The 23,341-nt window shown below is 42.7% G+C and overlaps 1 protein-coding gene across 1 annotated transcript in view; it reads left to right on the top strand.

Moving 5' to 3' along the window:
- Positions 1-243: 243 nt before the first annotated feature.
- Positions 244-23,341, top strand: part of LOC149807147 (ferric reductase 1-like) — a 39,579-nt gene continuing 16,481 nt past the window's right edge. The window contains exons 1-4 of the mRNA XM_089934419.1: positions 244-383; positions 957-1,148; positions 1,571-1,669; positions 3,078-3,231. Of these exons, the coding sequence (XP_089790545.1) occupies positions 279-383; positions 957-1,148; positions 1,571-1,669; positions 3,078-3,231 (550 nt within the window). The 5' untranslated portion in view covers positions 244-278. The remainder of the gene's footprint in view (positions 384-956; positions 1,149-1,570; positions 1,670-3,077; positions 3,232-23,341) is intronic.

The raw sequence follows: 23,341 nt of genomic DNA, 5'->3' as shown, positions 1-23,341 counted from the left end.
CAATCGCGAATTATCGTCAATTACATATATACGATTTTGTAAAAATCGAATTAATGTTCAATGTGTCTGGCGCCTTTTGAAAAGTATAAAATTTAATTGAATGAATAACAGGTATACAGTCTAACATTTTAATCACATACAAAGAAGAAGAGTTCACACCAGACCAACCTTTTCATTATGGCCAATATTTTCCAAGCCTATTGCTTATTTCATTGCTGCAATTCACAGGTACGAAGCTTCCTCATGAGTTCACTGTTACACCGCCTGTTTCTGAAATAATGGTCGATTTCCAGAGTTACCCACCCATGCATTTAAAATATAAGCACCCTGTTGCGACCACCACAACAGCTGATCCAAACAAATCCAAAGGATCAGCCACACAGGTAGATATTGTGCTTTTCTAACCTGCAGTACGAAAAATGGATCGTAGAAACTTGTTTTTACTATGATTAGTAACTGTTTATGTACCGTTTGTGCCAAATGTAATTGAAGCCATGCATACAAAGGTGTCTTCCTCAATTTTAAATTAAACATGATGAGAGAGAGAGAGAGAGAGTTTTACTCACCGATAGGCGTTCAGTAGTATCCTAACTTTGCTTTCAGCTGTAGCTGTAAGAATATGAAGGCTACTTTCAAAGACAGTATAATCGCAAAAAGAGGCTAAATACTTCGAGAGTGTTATTTACTGCGAGAGTCGTTTCACAAATATTTGTATTCTATCAACCTCAGTTTTGGTTTCAAGACAACTTGATCATGAACCATTATTGTAGAAACTATATGCTAATTTATGTGATTTGTGTCACGTCTGATTGAATATTACCATATCTGATTGAATATTACCATATCTGATTGAATATTACCATCAAGTAGTCAAGAACCAAGGAATGGTATGATATCATACATATGCAATATTAATTGATGAATGAAGTCTCAAAACAGTTTTTTTCCCGACACAGCAAATCTATATCGCACGCGATCCTGAATGCGGCATCCGGAGATCCTGCTTTCAGAACTGTAACGCACTGGATTGTCAGTTCGTTGTGACTTGGGACGGACGAGATGATCATGTGATTTTCAAAATGAGAGCTGTGACCCTGGAACCGACGAATCAATGGATTGCTATCGCATTTTCAGACGATGACAAAATGGTAGGATTGTCGAAGTCTTCGTATGTCCACCTTTGGCCAATTGATCTAATTTCTCAATTAATCAATATATCGAGAGATCAGTCAATTGATGACTGATTATTTATCTTCTGTCTTCCATCAATGACGGGTACAACGTAAACGTACGGTCCTTCTAGTGATCATAATGCTACTGAAATATGGTTCTATCCCATGTTTTGATTGTTTGGAAGTTCACATCTCTCCAGATTGTAAACAATATATCTCTCATGCCATATTAATCGACTAATAGATATGAAGATGGTAATAATCGTGCAGTATTAAGTTACTAATATTGCTAGTTTATGAGGAAAAACAATATCAGTCAACACCTTTTTTTTTCGTAAGTTACTTAATTACAGGGTTGCCACAAACATTTTCATCTTATGTGGGATTTTTGTTGTCAGGGAGAAGACAGTGTAATGCAATGTGTGAGTGATGAAAGGAACATAATCAGAGTCAAACAATCGTACAACAAGGGAAGAAATAACTTCGAAGTTACCAGTGTGAGTAAGACTTCTTTTTGTACATTTAATAGCACGTGAAGGGAAGCTTTGAGCCTTGCCTATTCTATAGTTCCCTACCATGGTCCGCGGTTAACGTCACCATTGCCTTCAAGCACAAACTTCGGCGCAATCTCGACTAAGCATACATCCACCAAAATGCTGTAACATAGTAGTGGATATAGGCATCTAATTGTTGCTTAGCAACCCAGTAATTAACTCTCATTTAAGTATCAGTCACTCCGGATTCGTGAGACAGAAATCAGTGCATATTTATGATAGAAACTCACAGACATATACCAGACAGAATGGAAAGGGCTGTCCCAGGATCCTACAAGATGAAGCGTAATAGTACGAAGTAAAATTGTACAACGATTAAAACTATTATCATATACACTATTTTATTTGTCCTCTACTGAGATTCAAATTCATGTCAGCGGATAATGTCGGAGAATTACTGGGTTACAACGCGAGTGTGTCTCCTAGGCACGAATGTATATGTCCACACCTATATTCAATCCGTTTTTGAGGACATGCGCTTATCAGAGAGGTTATGGGGGTTGGTGCATGCAGGTAAGGCGATGGGTGCCATAGATCAAGGTTCCAATCTCAGTAAAGGATGAATTAAATATTGCCTGGCATGTATTATAATATTCTTTCTCCATATATAATTTCGCGTTATATTATCACGAATCCTCCTGTATGATTCATGGATAGCAGCTTCTACTCTGAGATATATTTGTAAGTGTTTATATCACGCCTTGATTTCTGGGTACTTTGAGGAGTGGCAATTACTGGTTTGCCTTGCGAGTTATTGGCCGCATCGAATGTAATTGGTTCTTGTAATCGACTCAACAAGTAATGGCTAATTACGTTATGAAAATCAACCTTTTAGATTATTTACCGTCAATAGTAGATACACAAGATATGAAATTTACTGAAATGAAAGGTCTACCATAACGAATCGTCCTGCTCGGGACCAGTAATTTTAATATTATATTTCGGATACAGTTTAGAGAAACTGTTATGTATGTTTACAATGACAACAAACATACATGCTTAGATGTGTAAGGATGCATAAAACAACGCGGTATTTTAGAGGTAAATATTAGAATGTTTGCTAATTGTATTTGATGGTGCTGGAACGGGGGAGTAGCAAGAATTTTATGGTCGTCATAACTGGTTGCATGAGCTAAGTGCTGAGGAGAACAAGACATATTTTCGTGCACCCAAGTTACACAAGAATTCCGTAAAGTTTTTGAACTGTTCAATAAATGCAATACATTCCAGCATTCGATTGTATTGTTATGTTTATGATGAGAACTATTAAAAGGCAACCAACTGATGCCAGTGCATTTTTATTCAGTCAATGCATTTATTTTGGGTATATCGATATCGCTTTATTCTACAGGCGACCAAGGGAATATATAATGTGAACGCATCATTTATTGATGGCATTTTGTCCTGCGATTTTACAAGAGATCGAATTATCCATGAGGAGCCTGAGATTTTTAACCTTGATCGAAAATGGAAGTTATTATTTGCGCAAGGAAGATCAAAGAGAGGTAACTCTAAAAAAATAACACTAATCATTATTTTTCTATTTGCAGAAGTATACATCTAAAAATGATACTTATCGTTCTCTCTTAAATCAGAGAAATAGTACCTGTATTTCTGTCTTAAGCAGTATCATCTAAAAACTGTTTTCTATCTTTCTGTATTCATTGGATAAAAAAATTCTGTTTTGGAGAAATTATGTTTTAAGATGTTTTTCCCTATCTTAAATTTGCTCCAGCACTCCATTAATGACATGAATAATTCGATTGTACTCCAATGTTATCGTCCAACGCTCTATTAATGACATGAACACTTGGACAGTACTCAGTTGTTATCGTCCAACAGCTTATTAGTGACATGAACACTTCGATAATAATCCAATGTTATAGTTCAGCACCCTATTAATTAATTAAATGAACACTTTAACAGTACTTGGCTGTTATCGTCCAGCACCCCACTATTAATGATATAAACATTTTAATGGTACTCAGGTGTTATAGTCCAACGCTCTACTAATGACATTAATACTTGGATAGTATTCCACTGTTATGGTCCAGCACTCTATTAATGAAATGAACACTTTCATAGTACTCCGCTGTTATCGTCCAGTACCCTATTAAGGACAAAAATACTATGATAATACTCAGCTGTTTTAATTTCTGCGTTTTTCGTATTGAAGGCGGGGATTATATAATCCTGAACCCTGTTATGTCGCAAAACACTGTTGCAAGATAGGGACGTTACAACTCTGTGAAAATGTGGAGATGGTCTTCAGATGTGCACAAGAATTTTATAAAATTTTATAAATCCACTAATGACAGATCGTGGTGGGGAGGGCACTGTCCATATGTGTAATTGTGTTTAAAGTCGTCTAATGAGTTTGTAACTTAAGTACTTAAATAATTTTCTGAAACTCTTTCTGCACCCTTGAAAATAACCTTGAAAATTTGGGATATGATTGGGGGTGAGTAGTGAAGTGGGCCACCCTAGCCTCAAGGGAAATTAGCATTACAGAAATTCTTGGGCCACTCTAGCCTCAGTGGAAATTTAACATGGGGAAAAATCATGGGCCACTCTAGCCTCAAGGGGAATTTAACATGGAAAAAGTCTTGGGCCACTCTAGCCTCAAGGGGAATTGAACATGGGGAAAAAGTCTTGGGCCACTCTAGCCTCAAGGGGAATTGAACATGGAAAAAAATCTTAGGTCTGTTGAGGAACAAGGGAAAATGGAACAGGGTCGGGACCCTATTTTAATAGGGTCCCGACCAGATGGGTCTATGGAAATGGAACATACGAAAATTGAAACAGGGAGGGGTCTCTATTTTTTTTTTTAAACAAAAAATAAAAAATAAAAAAATGGGGTAGGCAATTGAAAGTCTATTTCGAGAAATGTGGGTGGCCCTGAAAAGGGCCTTTGGATTTATGTTAATATGCCCTTAACATAAAGGGCATCTGCGGCATCTTCTTGTCCTCAAGCTGCGTCTTACTGCAGGGCCATAAATCAGAGTCCCCTTGAGGCATCCTTGTTTCTCCACATACACTCTTCGTATCCACAGACTGGTGTCTGACCTGTGGACAACTGTCCACTTGGATCGGACATACATTAGCATGTCCGTCCTGAACATCATCGAAGAAACAAGGGTTGATGATTCGACTGTGGTCCACATCTTGAGGCGCCGAGAACAGGTGAATCAATGCAGTGAACTGCGCTTATTTACAGGTAGAGGAAGGATTGAAACGGATTGAGTTCGTTGACCAATCCAAACACGCGTTACAAAATTCAGTCAGCTCGCATCCAATCCGAAGGGAACAGTCTGTGACGTCACGTGGTCTATATAGATTCGCTAGCGCCTGTGCGCTGTCAATCCATGCGACAGTTATTTCAACATGACGGAAACTCAGAAAACGATAAATTGGGGTGCACCGACGGTGGAGACTACCCAAGGAAACCCGGACTTACTTTCAGAAGAGGTGAATTGGGATTTTGTGGATTTTCTTACCTCGCAAGAATTTGTTCCGGAACCTTCGTCACCTTCTTCATTACCGCACGTGGAGAATTTTAGACAGAGACAGAAAGAAGAATTGGAGAAATTTATACAACGACAAAAGGAAGCGGAACAAGCTTTTCTCCTACAGCAACAGCAGCAAGAAGAAGAGGTAAAAAAAAACAAGAATAAGAAGAAGTAGCACTAGCAAAGAAACAAGGGTGTGAAAATCAAACGGTCACGGTACTGTTGGACATTTTAGCGGAGTTAAGAAGTCTGAAACAAATGTATCAGACTTCTTTATCACGAACGAAGAGAATACGAACTTCCCGAGCTAAGCACTCAAACCCTGTGACTAAGCCTACCGTGCCACCCTTAGTGATTTCAACCAAATCATCATCATCAACAGTACGCAGTCCAGAAGTAGGCCTTGGCCGTGGCAAAGGCTTAAGGCAGTTAAAGTTGATTGCTTAAACTCACCCCTACACCAAAGAAAGGCCCTTTTCAGGGCCACCCACGTCTCTCGAAAAGAGATAGACTTTCAATTGCCAATAACTCAAAAAAAACCCATTTTACCCCTATAGTACGTGTCTGTGTATGAGTGTGTGAGTGTACGTTCTTATTTTAAAATCAAAACCCAAAGACACTTACCTTTATATCTAATTTATTCTTTTATAAATATTTACAATCCAATTCACAATTCACAACAAATCACTTTAAAAAGTTCATAGACGTCTTCTGTCTCATTGTTCACTCTCTCTGCTTTTTGAATTTCTTCACCGTCACAATCTTTTCCTCCTCTTCCTCCTCACTTTCTTCGCTTCTTCTTTTCTTCTCCTGTTTCTTTTTCTTTGCTTCTTGTAAACAGAATTGTCTTTTTTCTTCCTCTTCTTCCTCTGAAGAATCCCTCTCTTCTTCCTCTGAAGAATCCCTCTCTTCTTCTGACTCCTTTTGTTTCTTTTTTGGGCAATCTGGAGACCAATGTCCTTTTTCTTGACAATAATAACAGGTATCTTGACTTTTGTCTCTTTTACCCCCTTTTTTTCTTTTTTGACGGTATGGACACTCTGAAGACCAATGCCCTTTCTTCTGACAGATATAGCAAGTATCTTGACTTTTATCTCGCAAGGAAGGAGAGTATTCCGTCGGCTGGTCTGAAGAAAATTTTCTAATGACCCCTCGCAAAGCTCTGATTAAATGTTCGATTTGGGTAGTCTCTTCCATCGTTGTCCTCGGTTTGAGAGTGAAATGAATAGTGAAAGGACAAAACACACACCCTTTTATATACGCTGGTCTACTAGGACAATAAATTAGTCCATGGTGTTTAAACTGTAGTCATTTGACGTTTTTCTATCAAGATGAAACGATCCAATTCATTTGAGAAGAAAGAAGAAGAAAGTAAGAGGCAGAAACGTGATCTATCGCCTCGTACCAGGGCTGAAGTCTTGTCACAAATTCATGCCAGTGATTTTGAAGAGGACATGAGTGAACCAGAATCCAAACCCTCTAAACAAAGTTCACCACCCTTAGTTAACCCTGAAAAGTACTATGACATTCGAGAGACAGAAAAGCGCACCGCTAGAAAATTTAGAACCAAGGCTTACAAATACACGAAGTTTAAAGATTTCAAGTCCGAAGTACCGTTGGAGAAAGCAGAAGGGTTCATCACTGGGGTGTGGGATTCTTTACTCACCACACTCAAGCGACAATGTCAACCCAAAGAACACGATCGCTTGAGACTTTCCATACAACACGACGGTTTGAAATCCCCTGTTTGGATCGAGTTTAGCAGCCCTGCAGAATTGACCGCTTCCAAAGTCATGGACAAGATTCAACACGTACAACAATCCAATGACCAGTTTGACATCACCGATGGAAAGTCACACTGGACATGACCCACGTCTCTCCTCCTCAAGGGACTGGACGCAAAAAGATGTTATTGGTGGACGAGCTTCGCAGCACCAAAACAAGTCTCGCCCGAATTAACAGCCCTGAAGACCAGATGTGTTTAGCCAGGGCCATCGTGGTGGGACGAACCTATGTCAACAAGAACGACACGGCAGAATGGAAAAGAGACTGGAAAACTATTCGACAATCGGACCGAGCCAAACAACGAAACGAAGCAGAACTCCTGTTACAACAAGCTGGCTTGCCCAAAGACAAACCCTGTGGCATTCTTGAAATGCAAACATTGCAAGATGCCCTAGCTCCACGCTACACCTTGAAAGTGCACCCTCAAGAAGTGCGTGGGCCTCTGTTGTTTCGAGGGAAAGACTTTAAGGATGGAAAATATATTCACGTCTATCATCACGATGACCATTTCGATACCATTACCACTATCACCGGATTCCTGGGATACAGATATTACTGTGAGAAATGTGACTATGGCTATAACAATCGAGAGCAACACAAGCATGGTGGATCGAAATGCTCAGGATGTTTGGCCTCTCCACCCTGTCTGAGCGAAGGGCAAGAACCAGTGCATTGTTTCACTTGTCTCCACACGTTTGTCAGCCCTGTCTGTTACCAACAACATTTGAAGACGCAAGGTTCACAGCAGAAATGTGCTTGTCAACTGCTGAGATTGTGCCCCACGTGTGGACAAGGCATACGTACCAATAATGCCAAGGCACACGTATGTCGAGGAAAGAAAAAATGTCACATCTGTCATCACATCGTGGACTTGAAACACCAATGCTACGTGCAAAAATACCAATCCCAACCAGAGAAAGAAGATGGACACAAGAAGAAAGGCAATTTCATCTTTTTCGATTTCGAATGCATGCAAGAGACTGGTATTCACATTCCCAATTTCTGCGTGGCTCATCGAGCGTGCAAAAGGTGCATTCAAGAACCTATCGTGAGTCATTGCCCTTACTGCAGTAAGATTCCTGGAGGGCGTGAAAAAATCCTTCGGGGACCGAACACGCTAGCCGATTTAGCACAATGGGTCTTAGACCCCATCGACAAGACGTGGAGTCAAGAGGACATCGAACGTTACGGAGATTGTCATCGTCATGCCACGGTGATGGCTCACAATTTCTCCGGATACGATGGACAGTTTCTTCTCAGATACTATACGGAACAAGGCACCGAGCGTCCTAAAGTCACTTTGAACGGAGCCAAAATCATTTTCATGTAAGTGGGACAAGTACAGTTTAAAGATTCGATGAGCTATTTGGCCATGCCTTTGAGCCGAATGCCTAAAACGTTTGGAATGACAGAAATGGTAAAAGGGTACTTTCCACACTTTTTCAATACGGAAGCCAATCAACACGCCGTTCTACCCCATTTGCCTGGGGCTCACTATTACGACCCCGACAACATGTGTACCGAACAACGAGAAGTTTTCTACGCTTGGTACCAGGCTCACGCCTCGGACCCTTTCGACTTTCAGGAAGAAATGCTAAAGTATTGTCGTTCCGACGTGGACATTTTACGGCGTTGCTGTGGAAAATTTCGAGAACTGTTCATGGAACACGGAAGGGTTGATCCTTTGAAAGAAGCTTGCACCATTGCCAAATCGTGTTCCTTAGTGTACCGCCAACGATTCATGCCTGAAAACACCGTGGCTGTCATCAGTCCTCAAACGACCAACTATGTCAAACGTCAATACTCGGTCAAAGCCCTACGCTGGTTACATTACTTGTGCGACAAGGAAGACAAGTGGATTCAGCATGCCCGCAACGGAGGGGGCGAAAAGACCATCGGAACGCATTCGGTCGATGGATGGGACATAGAAAACCCCAAGATCGTGTACGAGTTTAACGGTTGCTTATTTCACGGATGTCCCGTCTGTTACCCTGACCGCGGCACTAAAAATCAGTTTTTACAACGAACCATGGAAGACTTGTACCAGGACACTTGTCAGCGACGCCTAAGGTTAGAACAGGAAGGATACCAAGTGGTGGAATGTGGGAACACGAATACGATCACCGTTTGAAAGCCTATCCCGAGTTTAAACGCCTCGTGGAAAGTTACCAGTTCATGGACCCGCTGAACCCGAGGGATAGTTTGTACGGAGGAAGGACCAATGCCACCTGTTTGCTGTACCAAGCCGACGAAGAGAAAGGAGAAGACATCAAATACTTGGACGTGTGTTCGCTGTATCCCTACGTGTGCAAATATTGTCGCTTTCCTGCAATTGTTCACCGAACACATCGACCTGAAAAACATTCGACAATACGAAGGCTTGATCAAGTGCAAAGTTTTGCCTCCCACGAACCAATACCATCCCGTCATACCTCACCATTGCCAAGGCAAACTGATGTTTCCTTTGTGCCGTACTTGTGCGGAAACGTGCAACCACGATCAGCTTTATCATCACACCCAGGAAGAACGGGCCTTGACGGAGACGTGGGTCAGCGTAGAATTGTTCAAAGCTTTGGACATGGGATACCAACTGTTAGAAGTGTACGAAATTTGTCACTTTCCCAAGACACAACAATACCACAAGGGTGACCCCACGCAGAAAGGCATTTTCGCAGACTACGTGGATGCCTTTTTGAAACTGAAGCAAGAAGCCAGTGGCTATGTTTCCTGGTGTCACACTCCCGAAGACCAAAAGACATTCAAAGAGAAATACTGGGCACAAGAAGGCATCACTTTAGATCACATCGAGAAAAACGAAGGCAGGCGATCGTTTGCCAAAGTGATGTTAAATTGCTTGTGGGGCAAAATGGCACAACGACCGTGTTTACCCAAGACGGAATATTTGACAGAACCTTCCCGCTACTTCCAGATGATTCACGACAAAACCAAATTCATGAAACACGTGGACGTCGTTCGCGAGAATTTGATCTTGGTCAATTACGAAGAAGATCTGGACTTTGTACAAGACGACCCCTTTGGAAATGTCAACATTGCGGCTTACGTGACAGCCCATGCTCGCTTAAAATTGTACGAATCTTTAGAACTGTTAGGGGAACGTGTCCTGTACTTTGACACGGATAGTTGCATTTCCATCCATCACCCGAGTCAACATCACCCTGACATCGAAGGAGACCGTTTAGGAGCCTGGACAGATGAGCGTCCCGACAACAAGATTCTAAGTTTCGTCAGTGGCGGTCCAAAAAATTACGGCAACGAATACCGGGACAAACAAGGAGAAGTGCACACGACGTGCAAAGTGAAAGGATTGACTCTGAATTATCGTACCAGTCGTGTGGTCAACTTTGGGATATTGAAAGAAGCCTTGCAATCTGGAGAGGATGAACACTTTAAAGTGACCACTCACCAACCCAACAAAATTGTACGTTTACCCACTCACCACATCGTCAGTCGATCCCTGGAAAAAGTCTATCAAATCGTGTACCAGAAGCGAGTGCGACTTCCCAATCATTTCACTTTACCGTATGGACACGTCGGTATTGGTCTGTATATAAAAAGGAACCATAGGCAAGATCGATAGTTAATTGTGACTACCAAGACCAAGCGAACAAGATGAATACTTTCAGAGAAACACAAAACAAGTTCAGAAGGGCACAATTTAAGTTTGGGGGCTCTGAAGTGGAATGCGATTGTGAGCCTTGCGATGGGAACGATGCTGTACGCTGTGACCTTAGCGATGCCGTAAAGCATCATGGGAACTTTGTTCTCACTACCCCTATCATGGAAAGTGATGCGGTGCGTGTCAAACCTGAGGGATGCGAAAGCGATGTCGCTCGTCCTCTTGGACACTTTACTGGGTTTCGTTTTAAATGTGGATGTCCACCTTCACGTCTACCTCCCTAAGGATGTCATCCAGCCCTGAGCAAACTCCTGTCCATGTCACCCAACCCTCATCGAAACGAACCTGTGAAAGACGAATATTCGTTTCCTGTGCGTTTGTCGGAATACTGCGACTTTGAAAATCGTCTTCAATCGTTCAAAGGAAAATGGCCTAAGTATCTGGGAGGACCGACCCCCGAAGAATTAGCCAGAGCCGGATTTTACTACTTGGGTGAAGGGGATAAAGTCAAGTGCTTCAGTTGCGGTGTGTCACTTCACCACTGGGAACCGCAAGATTCGGCCTACCTAGAACATGCTCGTTGGTCACCGAATTGTCATTACTTACCCTTAGTGGGACCGAGACATTGAAGTAACTTACCATGTCGTTGAAGAAGAAACCAGACTGGCTAGGAGTCAAATGTTGGACATCACCGAGACCAGTATTTAAACTTCATTTCAAAAACGATATTGAATCATTACCTAAAGAACTGCAAGAGAAGATTTACAAGGAAGTTTGGCAGGGGTTTGCCAGAGTGAAATCTCAATGGGTAACTGTAGAACTTCTGTGCCGAGAAATTCACAAGGGGAAAGTGAAAAAAGTCAATCAGTGTGTTAGATTTCTCTGGGTCAAGTGTGCATTCGTCCTATTATATCACTCAAGACCGTTTACATCAAAAGAGTTCAGTGGATTACTTTTGCTCTAGGAGAAGATTGTGAATTGTACGGACTGACCTATTCATGAATACTTTACAAGAGAACATTTGTGCTTTGCCTGTGGACCTGAGAGAACGCATTTACCGAGAGCTGGTCAAAATACAAGTCAAACGTAAAGAACAGTTGCATCCGTTACGTCACCAGATGTTTAACCACTGGTACCTGAATGGTATAAGAGAACTGATTCGTCAGAAATTGTTTCAGTGGTCAGACCTTGTTCAATATTTCCAGAGCCCCGATGATTCACGTGTTGATCATTTTGGTTACTTCGAGATTCACCTAGTGCAACGCATTGAGGAAGACAAGTTAAAGGAGTACCAACATATTTTACGTGGAATCTACTTAGAGGAAGAGGAAACTTCTAAACGAACTTTGACGTTTAGGTTACAGTTTGGAGCATTTAGTTTCCCCACTGGAGAACGAAGATGTCTGGCTAGAAAGTACGTGTATTGCATCCAGAAAAAAGAGAATATAAAAACAGGCTGTCATGCCGAGGTTTTTATCACATGTGATTGAACAGATTCCGTGGAAGGAACTCAATGACCATATTCAAACCGTGGATCATTGCCATCAATTATTACAAGAACTGTATCCAATCAATTTGGGACGACGCATAGTGTGTGTCTTAGTGACTTGTTTTGTGGGATTTCGTTTACCAGCCGATTCCTTGTGGACTCTTTACGGACAGTACTTACCACCCCAATGGCCTTAAATGGTCACGAAAGACTCCTTTTGCTCAAAGCCTTGCGTTTTCATCTGGATACTTCTCGACCTCTACGGGAAAAAAACATTCGTCAACTTTTAGCTACCGAAGACGTGTATGACGATGTGTGTGTAGCTTGTGACTTACACCCCCATTAGACAGATGTTCTTGACTGGAAAAAGGGGGGTTTTGAGGCTTGGACCCAAGAAGTGGCCCAGTATGCACAAGAGTTGTTCAAGGAAAAAAGTTACTTTTCAACCTGTGTTAGTGACAGTGCCAGAAGAGCCCGTCACCGAGAACAACCACTCGCTTCAGGACAGGACTGTCATGGACGTTCCTGAAAGGTCATTCCGGGAGGACACTTGTGTGACAATACCTCATGTAGAGACTGTAAGAACATTACACACTGTCCCTAGGGCATCTTGGTTACCCAAAACATGTTGTACAGAGACTTGTTTATATTCGACTTTGATCGTTTTAATGTGTTTTTTATTCCTATACATAACTATTTGGCTTTTATGTATTTTTGTCTTTGGTGTTGCTCATGTTTGAAACATTCAATAAACGTGTTCTGAAAAAGTATATAAACTCTTGTCTTGTTTGTTTTCGTGTCACAAGTGACATTCCTAACACTATGGCTACCTCTGCTGTCTCTGCTCCCTCTTCCTCCACTGTCAAAGTCATCGACGAACACTTAGATCGTGCCAGTTGGGAGGATTTGTATCTTCGCCATCCCTTTAACATGCTCATTGCTGGACCTAGCGGTTCAGCAAAACCGAATTCGTCAAACGCTTGATCGAACATAAACATCATTTGATCGATCGTCCACCTCAACGCATCGTGTGGTGTTACAAAGAGTGGCAATCGGCGTACAGCCTCTTGCGAGAAAGTCCAGGCGATTCCATCGTGTTTGTGGAAGGCATTCCTAAAGAAGACGACGGCATCGTCTCTGACTCCGTCAAACCCATTTGGTCATTTTCGACGACATGTTAGGAGAAGACGAAGAAGAAATTAAACTGTGGTTCACACGCAAAGGGCATCACCGTAATGCCAGTGTCGTTTACATCACTCAAAATTTGTTTCAACAAAGTAAAGCCCATCGCACCATCAGTCTCAATGCGCATTACGTGGTCTTGTTTAAAAGCCCTCGAGATAAATCGCAAGTGCAAGTCTTAGCCAAACAGTTAGGGACGCCTTGGCTGACTCAGGCGTACGACGATGCCACTCAAACTCCACACGCCTATTTACTCGTCGATTTGAAACCTACGACCCCCGATGATTTGCGATTTCGTACCCACTTGTTTCACCACTGGTGCCAAGACGGAGGGCCTGTCCTGTACACGTCTCCGTCCTCGACTTAATTTCACCCAACAAAAAATCTATAAAAACCTCAGACACTTTTCGTCTGTCTCACACACAGTTTGAACATGACGTCCCTTCAGTCGCATCTTCCCGTCAAATTGATTCGTGCCTTGTGTGGCATCAGTCGAGAAAAAATCCACAAATACGGGCTCGTGTCTTAGAAGCTAGTCTCAAAGAAGTCTTACGATGGTTCACGGTGACGGCACGTCAGTTACTACAAGGGATCATTCAGATTCCTCATCAAACCAAACGCTTTTTGATCGAAACAAAGTCGCTTTGACCCAACTGGTCGATCCTCGCATCGACACTCAAACCAAAAAACAAATCATTTTAAAACCTGGAGGGAGCGGTACTCTAGGAGGGGTCATCATTCGCTCTCTCTTAAGATATGATCCTAATGCCCCCAAAGTTCTCCCCAAGAAAAAAGTCAAATGAAGCTCCAAGAAGAAGAAAAAGACCAGGTCCCCAAGGAGACCCGTGTCTGCAAGAACTTCTCCAGTGGCGGGACCCTCCTCTTACCAGACACCACCCCGGAAAAAGAAAAGCCTCCAGAAAAATAAACAGAGAAAAAGTCCCCAGAAAAAGAAAAGTCCACAGAAGAAAACTAGTCGCAAGAGAGGCACTTCAGCCAGGACGCAACCTTACACTCGCAAACCACGACCTGCAACGGCGGTGACCACGTCTCCGGCAGCCTCAAGTTCATCCACTTCCCCGTTGATGACACCAAGAACTGAAGAGTACTTGGAGACGTTGATTACACCAAGAACTTCTCCGTTGATGACCCCAAGAACTTCCCCAGTGGCAGGACCCTCCAATTTAGTGGCAGTGGCTGCTGCTCACAAAGTACCTTCTCCCAAAATCAAAGTTCAAGAAAGATCGGGCATGTTACAAAGTTTACTGGATTTGTCCAAGCAAGAACTGGCTCGATTTAGTCCGTTACGTACCCCTGCACGACGTGTCATGCCTGTCCTCAAGTTGATACGACGTAAAGACAATCAGTATAAAAAAGGCCTGTGACCAAGTTGGGGTATCAGTGTTTTTTGGTGCTGAAGACTCAAAGATGTCACCCTCCAGAAAACATCCCTCTTCTAAACAACCCCAAGGAAAGAAAAGGAAAGGACTGCCTCCTCGTTTAGTCCAACATTGGGACATGTTATCTGTCCTGTCCAAAGCTTCTCCACCTCTACGAAAAAACTCATTCAATCAGCCTCCAAAGAGGTCATCGATACCGTGTGCGAATGTTGCTTGAACGTGTTGAAAGGCACGATCCTTTTGTCCAAACACCAGAAACAATGCTTAGGCAAACATCGTCACGTTCTTCGCCAAATGGTTCAAAAGAAAATTCCCATTCGTCAAAAGAAGAAAGATGTTGGTCCAACGTGGAGGAATTTTATCCCTCTTGTTAGGCCCATTGCTGAAAGGAGTCTTGGGAACCATGTTGGGAGGACTAGTGGGAACAAGATAAAAAGGCCCTCTGAAGTCCCAAGATCTCAGAATCGACCCTTGACAGCCAATGGAAGGACGAAAACTAGCTTTAGTGCCTTACAAACGATGGATGGAATACCATCGTTGGCAAGAACAACGCACCCCGCATTTACCTCCCAATCCCAATTTGAGCGAGATGTCCCAGTTACAACACGAATTGCAGTCCTTGATGGATCGCCAAGATTTGTCCGAAACAGAAAAATCGCAAAAGTACGGTCAACTCTTGCAACGATTGCAACTCTTTCAACAGAAAGCCTCAGACGAAACAGCTCTTCCCACTCTGAAAGATTTTAAGACCTTGATGAAAAGTCCAGCACCATCACCAGTACCACCACTACCAGTGACCAAGACAGAAAAAGGAGAAGAAGAAGAAGAAGGGTTTCAAACTCCACCAGAAAAAGTACGCAAGTTAACAACACCAACTACCTCCAGAATTGGATGGATTAAAAAGATGATGACCACCCCTTCTTCATCACAAGAGAAAAAGAAAGTGAAGACAGAAGTGAAGACAGAAGTGAAACAAGAACCGATATCAGCTCTTCTGACATCCTCCTGTTCGACACCTATTGCCGGTCGCACACGCAAAGCATTGCAATCCAAGAAAGTACCCCAAGAGAAAAAGAGTAGCATCTTCCAAGAGTGGGTGCCTTATTAACACACAAACCAACAAATGGAAAAAGTCTTAGCCAGCATTTACTACCATCCCTCCTATCCTGCAGGTTACGCAGGAGTTCAAAAATTGTATCGTGCTGCCAAAACGCGACTGAAAAGTCTCCGTTTACCTCAACTGCAACGATGGTTACAAGAACAAGCTACCTACACTTTACACAAACCCATTCGACGCAAGTTTTCCAGAAGTCGCATCCGAGTGGAAGGCATCCATCATCAATGGCAAGCCGATTTAGCCGATGTCTCTCATTTGGCCAGCTACAATCGTGGCTACAAATATTTCTTTTGTGTCATCGACGTCTTTTCCAAATTTGCCTGGGTCGTCCCCTTGACTTCCAAAACCAGCAGTGAGTTAGTGCGAGCCGAGCAACGAGTGTTGAAACAAAGCGGTCGTCACCCTCTTCGATGGCAAACGGACAAAGGTACCGAATTTCTGAACCAAGCTTTCCAAAAAGAATTAAAGAAACGTGACATTCATTTTTTTACCACCGAGAATCCTGAAACCAAAGCCAGCATCGTGGAACGTTTTCGACGCACTTTGAAAGAACGCATGTGGAAATATTTTACGCATCACCACACTCTGAAGTACATCGACATCTTACCGCACCTGGTGCAAGCGTACAACCAATCTTACCATCGAAGCATCGGATGTGCCCCGCAAGAAGTGATTCCCGAGAACGAAGTGTTGGTGTTTGAGCGCCTGTTTGGTACATCTCCGACGAGGGCTGCCCCCAAGAAAAGTGGAGTGTTGGCCGTAGGAGATTGGGTGCGCACTGGCAAAACCAAACGCACTTTCGACAAAGGTTACTTACCTAACTGGACGACCGAATTGTTTCGTGTCACTGGACGAGTGCATGGCCGTCATCCTGCCGTCTATAAATTGGAAGACATGAACGGAGAAGTGCTCAAAGGAACGTTTTACTTACCCGAGTTACAACGTGTCACCAAAAAAGAAGACGACGTGTACGTCATCGAAAGCATTCTCGAACGCAGAACCCGTAAAGTGGGCAAACGACGTGTCAAAGAAGTCAAAGTACGTTGGAAAGGATATCCACCCAGTTTTGATTCTTGGATCGACGCTTCGCAAGTCATCGACTATAAAAAGAAGTGACCATCATGCCCTTTCACACAGACGCAGCTACGTCAACCACTCCTTCACCTAGTTCTTCTCTGCAAGATTTACAAAAACAACCCTTATGGGTGTGGTGTGGAGAACGTGTGCCTAAAAGGCAAATTTTTCTGCCAGATCTTTGTGGTGTATTGTGTCATCGGGGCAGCCATCGCCAATTTAAGTTTGCAACAAGGAGACAAACAATTGTGGACCATTTTATTGAGCAGCTGCATCGGTTATCTGCTTCCCAATCCCTCCCTGAAATTCTCCTCGAACGGGAACAACGGGAACCTTGTGTCCAGTGCCAGTGTCAGTCACCACTCCAATAACAACAACAACAACCCTATTTTGGGCGGAGACACGCGTCTGACGTCCAGTAACCCCTCGGACAGCCACAGAACTCTGGAATTATGAGTCACCAAAACCAATTTAACTTAATCTTACCCAGTGACAGTTCCATGGAGGTGTTTCCCAAGAACACGTTGTGCTGTTACACGGCCAAATTACCTCAGATCATTCTATCAGATCACGAAGCCCATTGGGAAGTGGCTTTAGTAGAAATCATTCACCCGACCCAAGTCCTCAATGTCCTTCCCAATCAAAACTTTTTTGATGTGGAAGTTCATGACGAGCAAATGCAACTGTACTTGGATACCCATGGCAAATATAACATAAAAACCCCTGGCACACAAAATCAAAAGTACACCACCTATCACTTGTTCGTTCCCCCAGGCTATTATTTTAGTGGTCAACATTTGGTGAGCACCATAGCCTCCAGGTTAAATGTCGTGTTTCTGAAAGCTTTGGAAAGTGTCAAAAAAAGTGTCACCATGGAATACCACAAAGCAGCTCGTCGCTTCTTGATGAAATTTGACGGGAGTAAAATCGTGTCAATTTTATTTTGTCCTGAATTGTTTGACATGTGGGGCGGAGACATGGACATGAGAATGGCCATGCTCAAGAAAAACGAATTACCAATCATTTACGACAACGAGTCTTTTAGCAAGTTATTTCGTGCCAAGGTAGAACTGAACCAAGGACTGAATTTGATGTTTGTGTACTCCGATGTGGTGGAGTATAACGTGGTGGGACACACCTCTGTGCCGTTACTGCGTGTCATTCCTTTCAAAGTGGATTCTGCCACGGTCGCTGACGAGGAAGGTGGAAACACCACGTTCACCGCGAATTTGTCCATCCTCACTATTTGCCTGTCAGCAAGTCGTATTTGGACACGGTCAACATTGCTATAAAAGGAGATCTGGGACAAAATATTCCATTCACCAAAGGAAAAGTCACGGTGAAACTCCATTTTCGAAAACGGTTCTCTCACGACTTGTAAGTCATGTATCCAGTGTACCGAGGGTTTGCTCGACAGCGAGAACACGGTTTAGGAGATATGTTAAAATCGGCCTTTCGTTCGGTGGCCCCGGCGTTGAAACCGATGGTGACACGCGGATTGCACGCCTTGAAAGATGCCGCACTGACACAAGGCAAAGAATTTCTCCAAAATGACATCATCGACAAACAAAACCCTAAAGAAGCCTTCATGAGGGCAGGCAAAAATGTCTTGCTGCAAACGGGCAAAGACCTTTTGGGCCGACGAGAAACACCTATAAATGCCCTGCACGCTACCGAGTCAGGCATTCAGCAAGGACACGGCAGAAAGAGACGACGAAGAAAACACCCTTTCACCAGACTTCACACGTCTAGAGCTAGAAAGGCAAAGAAAAGAAGAACCGTTCGAGACTTAGACGTTTTCGATTATTAAGAAAGAGAAAAATGATGCACCGAGAGTCTTGCGCCTGTTCCAAGTCGGAACTGGATCTGTTTGCCATGCCACCCACGATGATGACCATGCAAGAATCCCAGTGGGTGGAATTTCATCCCGTCTCCTCTTTGACGGATTCCGCTCCCATCGAGTTTGAAATCAAAGGACAACCCGAAGATTACATAGATCTGAATAGCAGTTACCTGTATTTGAAAGTGAAAGTGATCAAAACGGACAACACCAATCCAGGAGGCGATGCTAGAGTAGCTCCTGTCAACAATTTAATGCATTCCTTGTTCAGCGAAGTGGACTTGTACTTGAATAACAAACTGGTCAGCAGCAGCCTGGAAAATCTCTTGACGTACGGAAAAGAAGCCAAGAATACTCATCTGGATGCTTGCGTGGTATGGAAACCTGACACGGCAGGTGTAGCCACGTTTAGCGACACAGTCCGGACAGAAGATGACAATCCTCACAATGTGGGGTTTAACGACCGTCGTAAGAAAATTCTGCAAGGGCGAAGTTTAGAACTGATGGATCGTTTGCATTTGGACATGTGGTTACAAGAAAAGTATTTGCTGAACGGGGTGGATATCCGTCTGAGACTGAATCGTAGCAGTGCCGCTTTCCATTTGATGGCCCATGCCAATGAATACAGAACTATCATTCACGAAGCCCGACTTTGCGTGCGTCGTGTGGAAGTGTTACCTAAAGTGGGAAACGACGTCAGTCAGACGTTGAGCAGCACGACCGCCATGTATCCGATACGACGCATAGAAGTGAAAACGTTCACCATTCCCGCCGGACAGCGATCTATGATTGAAGATCATCTGTTCCAAGGACAGTTACCCAAGCGTTTGATTGTTGGTATCGTCAGGAATTCAGCCTTCAACGGAACCCACGATCAAAATCCTTTTGAGTTTCAACATTACAATGTGTCCAAGATCGAAGTCAGTCGCGACGGCAAGACCTTGTGTACCCGACCCTTTGAGCCTAACTTTGGTGTCGCGGAGAATTATGTGAGGTCGTACTTGTCCCTGTACGAATCCACGGGACAGTTAGGAACCAACGCCAGTCACGGTATTTCGTACGACGATTATGCAGGAGGCTATGCTTTGTGGGGTTTTGATTTCACTCCAGACCAAGGCAGCGACGAGGGACATTTCCACCCTATAAAATCGGGTCAGATTCATGTGGAACTTCAGTTTGCAAATCCACCTCCAGATCACACAGTGAACGTCCTCCTGTATGCAGAATTTGACAATACCATAGAAATCAACAGTTTGAGAGAAGTCATTCTAGATTATTAGAAGCTATGGAAGACTGTTATCCCTCTTCACCTAATGGAGAAACTTTGAAGATGGAATGTGAGGAGACCGTGGAAGAAGAAGAATCCCAAGACGAAGAAGTTATCATGATGAAGTCAAGATGGCCAGAACAAGAAGCCCATTTAGTCTCCTGTTTTGCTACAGTCCTGGCAGATATAATGAAAGAATTGATCAAGGAAGAGTGCTATGGATGTCACAACGATCATCCCAGTCAAATTCAACACGACAAATGTCTGATGTTAAGTCAAAAAGAAAAATTGGACGAATATCTGGACAAAGCTTGGGATCACATCGAAATAGAATTCGTGTTGAACGAGTGGTATAAAGGCTTGGATAAACATTCTTCTCCTCCATTAACGTCTCTGGAGTATCGTCGCATCGAATCTCTCTTTGACCAGAGTAAGAAGTCGGATCTAAACGCCTTTTACTTGTCAGACATTTTCAAGCAAAAAGTCAGGATCGAATTGATCATTTATCATTACCTGTGAAGAAGAAGAAGAAAAAAACCCACACAAAACATGGATACCTGGGAACTTTATTACCTTTTGAACCACAGCTCGTACACGGCTTCTTGGAATCCTGTCGTCTGTGCTAAAGGTGAACTCCGTCATCGTAAACCTCAAGACCATCTAGCTTATGTGATCAACACGGACGACAGTCATCTCCCAGGAACCCACTGGGTAGGCGTCTACTTTGCTCAAGAAGGGTGTGTGGAATATTTCGATTCGTACGGATTGCCCCCTTTGGAAGACGATATCATTGACTTTATGAGAAGAAATGCTCAGACCACCCGATTCAATAATGTGAAATTACAAGGCACAGATTCCTTGGTGTGTGGACAATATTGTGTGTATTTTCTGCATCATCGCAGCCTGGGCTATTCCTTAGAACATTTAGTGACTCAATTTGATCCTCGTTCTTCTTCTAGAAACGATGTGAAAATAGATAAATGGTTTTGTGACCATTATGCTTATCTTTTGTCTCAAGCTAGGAAACGTAGTGTCCATCAATGGCCTAATGACTTCCAACACTGGAAATCACAATTTCATTCACAACGTTGTCAGCCTTGTCCAAAATAATGTGTTAGTTGGAAAAAAATGTTTGTGATTTGAAAAAAATGTTTGATGTTATATTGTTAAAAATGTTATAGTTGTTTGTTAGTGTTAAGTGATTTTGAATAAAAAAAATGTTGTTTTGAAAAAAAATGCCTTTGTCTTTTGTTTGGCTATAAGAATTTCGATTCATGCTCTTTGATTTCTTACTATCCCTCTCATGGCACTCATTGAACGTTCCGGATCGAAAACCGTGTAGGGATGTTTTCCTTCACGTCCGCGCTTTGACTTTAAAGCCGGGGTAGCCTCCAGTCTAACCATCCATTGTCGACTCATCCTCCTACGAAGATGTGCTCCAAACTAGCTAAGCTAAACGAAGCCTACGTGAATTTGCATAGGGTCAGACACAGTCTGATACCGAAGCCAGAAGAGATAGAGAATGTGAGAATCTTAAAAGTCACTGAAGACCTGATAGAAGACCTCTTCAGAGAAGAAGTGAACAGGGAGAAAGAAGAATGGACAGAGAAGTACAGGCTTCAGAAACAGCAGAGAGAGCAGCAACATCAACAACAGCAGCAGCAGCAACCTGAACCTGACAGAGGCTTTGTCGATTGTCGTATCGACACCAAAGAGTTCTTCTTCTCTTTCCGAAGAAGCAGACCTATCGTCAGAAAGTCTATCATCAGAGGACGTCGCATTCTTAGAAACTAAAAGATTGCCATAGCAAACAAAAAGAAAAAACAGCCCTTTTCAGGGCTACCCAATACTCTAGAAAAGAAATAACAATTGATTTGCCAATGTGTGTATGTAGAGTAGTGTGAATATAAACAGTGACTCTTTTGTGGTGTGATTGTAAGAGATCAAGTAGGTTTGTGTGGATAATGATAATGGTTTTTTTTTTTGCTGTTTGACGTGTGTGGAGAGTAGATTTGGGGTTTGATTTGATTGCTTTGCGTATGTGGATAGTATATTGAAGTGATTAATGAAAATTTTTAAATTAGTAATGGGTAGTATAAAAAAGTGAGTGTTTCTTTTAGGTCGGCGCGTTGTTTGGTCATGATCTAGGTAAGATAAATTTTGTTTTAGGGGATGTTTTCCTTCACGTCCGCGCTTTAACTATAAATTGAAAATCGCTTGGCAGTCTAGCTACCCTGTTCATTCGTTAACAAGACAATGAATACCAGAATAAGCAAACTTCTTGAACTCCAGATACATCTGGAATATGCCAGGCGCCTGTTAAATGAACTGGCAGCGGAGGCCATAGTTAGTTAGTTAGTTAGTTAGTTGGATTAAAGTGGTTTTCGTTCTTTTGAACATGTACCACTTGTTTATTCACGCACTGCGTGATTTTTAATTACTCCTGGGAGAAGGAAAAGGAGCCTCATCCCCCAGGCTTTTATGTACTCAAAGAGTACTTTTTAATTTAGCCACTCAGGTGTAGGACTAACTAGTCCTTAACAACCTGACTGAAAGGCTAATAAACATGAGTGGGAATAGTCACACCACACACTCGTGTTTCTTAGTAGGATTGAAATGCCCCAGGTGTCAAACCAAGCAGTATGTGACTCCCGCTACGATTGGTCGGCAGCGATGACGTCACATTAGGACACCTGGTCTTGTGGCATTGACGAAGTGGCCCGCTTTTTTGATATCATCAATTGCTTTTTCCAGTCCCATATTCCGGTAGACAGAGCCTTCCTTTTTTCCACTTTGCTTAGGAGGTGCAGGTTCATCAGCTTCATCGCCGCTGGATGATGATACTTACAGGGCCGCTGCCAGCGTGGAAGTTTCAAATTCTTCAGGGTCATCTGCCAACATTGCCTGGATTTGGCTGAGTATGTTAGTAGAAATAGCTGTGGAAGCTTGATTTAAAAGTTCAGCCAGATGTTGTTTTAGAGACAAGGAGACGGTTAGGAGTATATTTTTTTTTTCCTTTTCTTTTTTTTTTCTTCATGAATTCCTTTTTTATTTTGATTCCTTATCTTATTGGTTTGGATTGAAAACTTGTTTTATGGTTGTTTGTATGTTATTATGGAGTCCTGTTTTAATTAATTCATATTTTCCTATTTTAATTTTTTGTGGCCTTAATTGGTTTTTATTATTCAGGCTATGAACGGCTGTGTCAGTTTATGAACCTACGAGACCTAGCAGGCTGTTATAATTCCCAAACAGTGATTTTTTAATATTCGTCCTTAACTGGTTTTTATTATTCGGGCTATGAACGGCTGTGTC

The sequence above is a fragment of the Sinohyriopsis cumingii genome, chromosome 1, assembly GCF_028554795.1.
Source record: "Sinohyriopsis cumingii isolate HCF-2022 chromosome 1, ASM2855479v2, whole genome shotgun sequence".
Lineage (NCBI taxonomy): Eukaryota > Metazoa > Mollusca > Bivalvia > Unionida > Unionidae > Sinohyriopsis > Sinohyriopsis cumingii.
Note: the sequence above shows the minus strand (reverse complement) of the source record. Positions and strands in the feature narration are given on the sequence as shown.